General features: G+C 31.4%; 1 protein-coding gene across 1 annotated transcript; it reads right to left on the bottom strand.

The window, feature by feature from the left end:
• Positions 1 to 2499: 2499 nt before the first annotated feature.
• On the bottom strand, positions 2500 to 6599 carry LOC140449862 (uncharacterized). The gene is made up of 2 exons (XM_072543246.1): positions 6241 to 6599; positions 2500 to 3809 (listed from the first exon to the last, which is right to left on the bottom strand). Exons 1-2 carry the CDS (start codon positions 6473 to 6475, stop codon positions 2911 to 2913), a joined length of 1134 nt encoding a protein of 377 aa, XP_072399347.1. The 5' UTR covers positions 6476 to 6599; the 3' UTR covers positions 2500 to 2910.
• Between the last annotated feature and the right edge of the window lie 1284 nt (positions 6600 to 7883).

The following is a 7883-nucleotide window of genomic DNA, read 5'->3' as shown; positions in this document are numbered from 1 at the left end:
CTTATTGCATTTTAAAAAATATATATACAGGGTGTAATATTTAATACGAATCCCTAAATTAATTTTTCCAAAGCCAGTCCTGGAATTTTTTAGTTTAGCTAATACCAGTCGAATGCTTGATAGTAGTGTACTGTATCATGCAAAAATTAAAAAAATCAAATGAGCCGTATAAACACTACAGTAAAATGAAATAAATGGTCAATTACACAAATCACCCTGTTAATTAATAAAGAGGAGTTGACATTTTTTAGTGGCCACATGATATGCTCCCTGAAGGACTATATATGGTAGAAGTATGTAAAGTTCCTCATGACCCACCCTGTATTATTACAATGGTATAATGCATCCCAATTAACGGAACACAGATAAAGGTTAGTCTTCATAAAAAACCGACTCTTTAAAATAGCCAATAGGGATAAAAAATTCATATGGCTTACCCTGAATGATTCACAAAACAATGGATCGACCGGCGTACTTACACACATTTGGATCAGGTATATGTGAAAAAATGAGATCCAAGAATGTTCCATGTCTGTTTGGTATTTTATTGCACTAATGGAGATTTAAAAATGCAAAAGATCCACATACTGTATTCGCATGAAAGCCATCAGGAAGTAAGGTAGATAAATAAACCCCGTTTTGATCATTAGCCCATTGAGCATCTCTCAGGTTGTAATCGCCAGTCAAGATCATAGAACTTTGTGGATGTTGACTTATCAGTTCCTCAAGAGAGGTGCAGTGATATTCATATGCTTCAGCTAATGAACTAGGTGGTATATAGACTCCTCCCATTATAAGCTGATCATCATTCAGTTTAACTTCCACAAAAAGTTGTTCTATGTTAAACAAATTTGACTTACTTATTAGTTTAGAGGATAGGTTTTTCTTGATTGCAATGTACACTCTTCCGCCCACAATGTCCAAACCATGCTGATAGCCGTCCTGTCTATAAACATTATAGTTTAATAGATCAGTCTCACTAACCAGAAACTTTTCAGATAGCCACGATTCAATCAAAATAACAATATAATCATTTAGTAGCAAACAGTCCCTTAACTGAGAGAGTTTAGTTCGAAGTCCGCCAACATTATGAAGGTAAAATTTTAGGTAACTTCTCAGTTTTTTGGCAGGTTAACTGTTGTTTGATGAGTTGACTAAGGACTGGATTTCGGTATAATCAACGTTTCTGTGGTAGTTAAACACAAACTTCCTAAAAAGGACATATGGGGGCCAAAAATCACTACTATTTACTATTGTCTCGTACTCAGTAGGAATTCCAAATCTAAATGAGTTAAATTCTTCATTAGATTTTAACAGTTTAACATAAATGTCTTTTTCATTACCAATATTAGCAGCTTTTTATGTAATCTTTTACAACGGACTCACAAACAGAGTTTTGCATCCTACCTTGGTAAAACCATAAGCGTTTAATATGATTTGCTTTGGACACACCTTTTAATTGGTCTGAGCAGGCGCCAGTACCGCAAACTAGTGCATATGAAGATTTTCTGAGAGCATTATGATGGGTAGCTTCACTGGGCCTGGGATTACTCAAGAGAGACTGTATAACACTCGGCACAGCAGAACTTATGACTGATGCAGTAGAAGGTATGTCACTCTGATTTTGAGTGGGTTCATTATCAATTTTACTCGTCAGTAAGGTTTGTCTATTCAGCACAATCTCTTGTTGGACTTTTTGTATAGCCATATTCAAACCATCCGATGAAACTTGATCCAAGTGATTTTTAAGTGCTACTGAATGACTATTCGCCACAGCCTCCTGGGCTGCACTCAGTTTTGTTGTAATATGAGTAATGATATCATCTTTAAAGGAAGAAATCAATGCTTTGAGTTTTGGTGTCAAATCAGAATCAATCAAAGTTTTAAACTGTTTGAAATCATGTCAACATTGGTGTTAGGAAAATCAGGGACATTAACATCATAAACATCATCAGTCATGTCAACTGAGGCTTTGGGGCGACCAGGTGCTATGTTTTTGCGACAATCCGGGCAGACAAACAGCATAACCCCAGATGGGCTGGGTATGCACCGAATTTCTTGCACTTGTAAGCCTGTGCAAATATGGCATACAAATCTCGAGCATGTCACTAGGATAGCCAAAATGCCTGTTTTGCTGCATTTGTCGGTATGACCGTCTTTGTTGCACTTAAAAAATAACTTAGACATTATTTTTGCAAATGAATGAGGTACACTTAACCTCAATATATTCTTTATTTAAAATATGCCTCTAAAACCAGAGTAATATCAAATTTAACAATTTTGCAAGTTGCTACACTCTAACTTTACACAATGAAACAGCATACATAATATTTTGCACTGTATAACAAAAATTTTTGCAAAAGTTCAAAAAATAAACAAACATGTGGACATAACCTAAGCCCCGTATACACCCATCCACCTCTCACCCGTGACAATGTTATACAGGTCCAAAAGGGGGTTATGCCCCTTACTTCCTTACAAATATTTAAACTACAGAAAGATTTTTTAAAAATATATTCTGAAATATCATATATACAATATCAAATTTCTATTCTTGTTAATTTTTGTAGTAAAATTTTACTGGTTAATTAATTTAACATTTGGTACCAACACTTTTTCCCGATTATTGTGTTTAACCCTTTCAGCTACAACCTTCCTCTATATTGACAACTTTGTTAAGTTTCCTATTGTCGATTGATAACATTTAGCTTCTTTAAATTTAACTTGAACAATTTTTAGAAGAATTCGCCAAACGTTGGATTGTTCGCACATCACCCTCAAATGTTTTTTTATCAGTTACTGCAGTAAACTGCTCAAAGTATATTTTACATTTCAAAAAATGTTTCTCCAGTCTGCATTCTAAAATGATTTTTCAAACGACCTGTTCAAGAATACTGCTTAAAACAAATTTCACACTTGAGTATTGTTTTCAGCATGCACTAGCAAATGTGTTCTCAAATGACCTGTTTGGTTAAACTGCTTTGAACAAATTTCACACTTATAAGGTTTTTCTCCAGTGTGCACTCTGTAATGTCTTTTCAAAGCACCTGCTCCACTAAATTGCTTAAAACAAATTTCACACTTGTAAGGTTTTTCTCGAGTGTGCACCTTCAAATGTGTTTTTAAATTACTTGTTCTGTTAAACTGCTTTGAACAAATTTCACACTTGTAAGGTTTTTCTCCAGTGTGCACTCTGAAATGTGTTTTCAAAGTACCTGTTTCACTAAATTGCTTAAAACAAATTTCACACTTATAAGGTTTTTCTCCAGTGTGCACTCTCAAATGTTTTTTAAAATTACTTGTTTGGTTAAACTGCTTTGAACAAATTTCACACTTGTAAGGTTTTTCTCGAGTGTGCACCTTCAAATGTGATTTTAAATGACCTGTTTGGTTAAACTGCTTTGAACAAATTTCACACTTATAAGGTTTTTCTCCAGTGTGCTCTCTGAAATGTCTTTTCAAAGAACCTACTTCACTAAATTGCTTAAAACAAATTTCACACTTGTAAAGTTTTTCTTCAGTGTGCACTCTCAAATGTCTTTTAAAATTACCTGTTTGGTTAAACTGCTTTGAACAAATTTCACACTTGTAAGGTTTTTCTCCAGTGTGCACCTTCAAATGTGTTTTTAAATTACCTGTTCTGTTAAACTGTTTAAAACAAATTGCACATTTGTAAGGTTTAGTCTGAGCTTTTATACTGTTATTTATAGTTTTTTCATCGGCATGTTGACTCATATAACGTCCTTTTTGTGATGCATGTTCACAAAATGTTTCCATAATCTTAATTTTCTTCTCCTCATGAATAACACCTAAAATATAAACCAACTATAAACATTTACTACAGGAGAACAATGAATGCAGATAGAATAATAAATAATATAAAGCACATCAAATGCCAGGCAGCAAAAGTCTAGCCAATAATATAATAAATATGTTTTGGCACCTTAGTTTCTGTCTTGTAGATGTGCAAGACGCCACTTTCTTATAAACAAGCCTTTGGCAATAAGTCCATCATAGCTTTAAGATAACACAATATTCCATCTTTAACATCAATCATCATATCAACATCATGCTGGCTGTGACCGAAGTTATATGTGGACATTTCCTTATAGCTTGATGTCAGTTGGTAAAACATTATTTGTAGCATTCTTATCTGCTCCACTCCTTCATCTCAACCGTGCTCAATCTATTAATCTAGTTCTCTCAGTTTTTGACAATATAATGCACTGTGCAGCTTTAACTTCAACTTGGTTTTGGATATCCTATTCACCCTCGGCTTCTGATTTTTAAAGAAGTCTTAAGCATCAGACATTTCTTTGTAACTATTATAGTTATATGATAGTTATATTGACGATGCCAGGATCCGTTCTCATTTATTAAGCGGTATTTTTTTGAAGATTATTCTGTCAGAATAATACTATTGTGGCATGATGATGGTCCTGGAAACAAGAGTTCCATAATGACTATGAAACTTCTATAAGTCACCAATCATGCTCAACAACACATTCTGAGCACATTTTTGAACACAATTTGGGAGAATGATCTACTTCTCGATTTATAGACTGTTTATCAAAATAATCTTGAATTTTCTTACATAGCTCTATAAAGACTTGCTGTATGAATAGTAAGTTTTGTAAGCTGTATTATATAATGGAATAAAGCATATACAAAGTGTAAATCAATTGTTTTGATAGAAGAGTCAAAGAGAAGCAAGTTGTGGATCTGAACATCTCCAAGTACAGATAAAATGCAGATGCAGAATTCAGTGAAACAAGAGGGATAAACAGGAGTTACAAATAGGAACAAACAACAGAACAACTAGAAATAGAGAGACAGAAGAGACAGAAGAAACAGCAAAAAAGATCATAAACACAAAAAGAAAAGACAAAAACAAGAGAATAGTCCAATGACGAGTGTAATGACGCCATACAGAACAGAAATCAAGAAATATATGGGAAGAAGAACCAGATAAAGAAGAGCAATCTAGGAAGATGCAAGATGAAGGGGTGCTAAAATATGCTGAACAGGGAAAAGAAAATACTAAAACAGTAATAGTAATTTATATATATATATATATATATATATATATATATATATATATATATATATATATATTTGTATTTGTAAAAGATAAAATCTTTTAGCGAAAGCCGCTATATGGCCAAATATATATAGGCCATACATTTGGCAATTTAATTTAATAAAGCGATAGCGGCTTTCGCTAAAAGATTTTATCTTTTACACATTTAGCATAGCACAGAGGATACAGAAAACTATATTATCATATCGTTTTCGTTCACGGCCTCCAAAGCAGGTGGCGCCTTTGTAAGCTAACTACTTTTGTAGTGAAGTTTTGGGAGACATTCGTTGGACTTTCCGAGTTTGAATTTGTATCAGCCCAAGTGTCTGATGAAGCTGGGATAGGCCGAAATGATCATAACACTTTATTGATACTGATTCGAGCAAGCAAGGAAAGTTTAACGAATTTGTCCTCCTAGGCCATATATTTGGCCATTTAATTATGTATATATGTGTGTATGTATATGTGTATATATATATATATATATATATATATATATACATATATATATATATATATATATATATATATATATATATATATATATATATATATATATATATATATATATACATATATATATATATATATATATATATATATATATATATATATATATATATATATATATATTCTATATATTTAGATTAGTTCTGACAATGGCAAAACTTCTAGTTGAACAACTGTCATTAAGGTTAAGTACCAGAAATACCAAATATCCAATGTTAATACTCAAATATAATATTACTGTTAAGATCAGTAAATTTAACCTAATAAAATTGTATGCATTTTTACCTGCTGCCAAGTGCAAAATAGCCTCTCACTTTGTAAAATTACTAAAATCGCTCATGTACTTTTACAAACTTCTAAGAAAATTTATGGTGAATTTTGTACATTTATGTTTATTGTTACCATTTTAATAGGCAAATTTACTACTACTGTAAGCCAAAGACAATGTCAATATTATTATTTTCTTTTTACCATCCTTACAAAAATATTATGAAAATTATATGTATTTAAGTCTTAACATCACTTTTTTACGTATAACTCAAACACAAATAATTATTTACAAACTATTATTTCAAACTTATTACATGAACATAGACTCATATTCTTTGTTATTACTATTTATACTACTTGTTATTATAACTGTTACTAACTTTTTTCAGTTTTTTGGTTTTCTTCAAATGAATTAAGCGGAACCCTATTTCTATCTTGGTGTATTTCAGTATTTGTATTATATTCCTCTAAATCTAAATATGTGTCAAGTGTACATTGCCCATTGGATTCCTCCTTAATTTCACATTTAAAGCCATCTATAAAAGCATCATCTACGTCAATATACTCTATTTCTACTTTACAGGTGTCCTCACTAAATTCTTGTTTAACTTCCATTTTATTATGTTCTGTACTTCTTCAATAATCAATACTAATTTGCTACCAAAGAAAGTACCATACAGCAAAAGCCAGGCAATACGCAATTCAGAACTCAGGGCAGGGCACTCTAATCTAACCTAACCAAGCTTTTATATGACATTTGACATACAAATGGTATCAGAGTTGCCAAGTCTCCAGTTTTTTCATACTCTCACATAATATTATAGAAATGCATATAAAAATTCATAGATTTTAGTTAAATTTACAATATTTAACTGCATTTAAAGTAACAGAAAATATTTGTTTTATACTTATTTAAAACTTGTAGCTTCTCATAATACAGATTATAATTTCGTAAAAGTAACTTATATTTTAAACCTTCATATACATTTTACAAAAAAATATGGCAAGTTTTATATGTATTTAAAATTTGTAGCTTATCATAACACAAATTATTATTTCGTAAAAGTAACTTTATATTTGTAACATTCATATACATATTTTACTAAAATAAATACGGCAACACTGTGACGCGGTGCCTTGAGGAAAATATATTTGGTTAGGTTAGAGTGTACTAAATTTCGTATTGCCCCAAAATCCGTAAATGAAATAACTTTCTAATATTATATTATTTATCTATGGAAATAACTTTATAATCTCCTTAATCTACTGTGAAGGCAGAGAACAGACGAACGTCTGTTCTTTGGTGAAGGTGTTGACATATAGTATTTTTCATATAAAAATGCGTACACGTCATTCAAGATTTACAACGTCAGAATCCCACAGCGTTGCCAAAACATCAAAATAGTTAGTAAGTAAGGAATTTTTAAAATGTCAACTATTAGTCAAACTACTATATTAACAGTAAATACACTTAGTTTTAAGATTCTGCAACACACTAAAATACATAAGCAAACATTTTAATACAAAATTATCTATTCTAAATTTTAAACTTACCTCTTTCAGATCATTAATAGTAAAAACGTCCCGCCATTATTTCTTGTTCAAAATAATCTATCTTATATGAAAACTTATCAGCTTTCAACATACTATTTAGTTGTTTTGGCATAGCACAATCATAATACACAACAATAATTAGTTTTTAAAGCTATTAATCTAAATTTAATATGTATTTATAAATACATTTTATTAATATATATTATATTATGATCAAATTGTGTAAGAAATCAAAAATAAACAAAATTCTTATTCTAAAAAAGCGGCAACACTTCATACAATTTTGCCACACGCTTAACTCTCAATAAAATTTGAAGTATTCCCCATAGATAAAATTACACCTAAGATTGGTAACAGAGATAGCCAAGGTCAAATCACGTTCGGATTTCGCTCCCATTCGTTTGGTGGCGCTGCTAGTCTCGTTCCTGCGCGGAGGGAGTGTGCTGTGGTCAATCCAAACTTGAGTTTA

Source organism: Diabrotica undecimpunctata, chromosome 9 (genome assembly GCF_040954645.1).
Source record: "Diabrotica undecimpunctata isolate CICGRU chromosome 9, icDiaUnde3, whole genome shotgun sequence".
NCBI classification, from domain to species: Eukaryota; Metazoa; Arthropoda; class Insecta; order Coleoptera; family Chrysomelidae; genus Diabrotica; species Diabrotica undecimpunctata.
The sequence above is the reverse complement of the archived record's forward strand: the minus strand, read 5'-3'. Positions and strand labels throughout refer to the sequence as shown.

Coding starts and splice junctions, on each gene's coding strand:
- LOC140449862 (XM_072543246.1), bottom strand. CDS start 6,475: ATGGAAGTTAAACAAGAATTTAGTGAGGACACCTGTAAAGTAGAAATA. Junction 3,810..6,240: donor AAACCAAAAAACTGAAAAAA/GTTAGTAACAGT, acceptor TTTATATTTTAG/GTGTTATTCATGAGGAGAAG.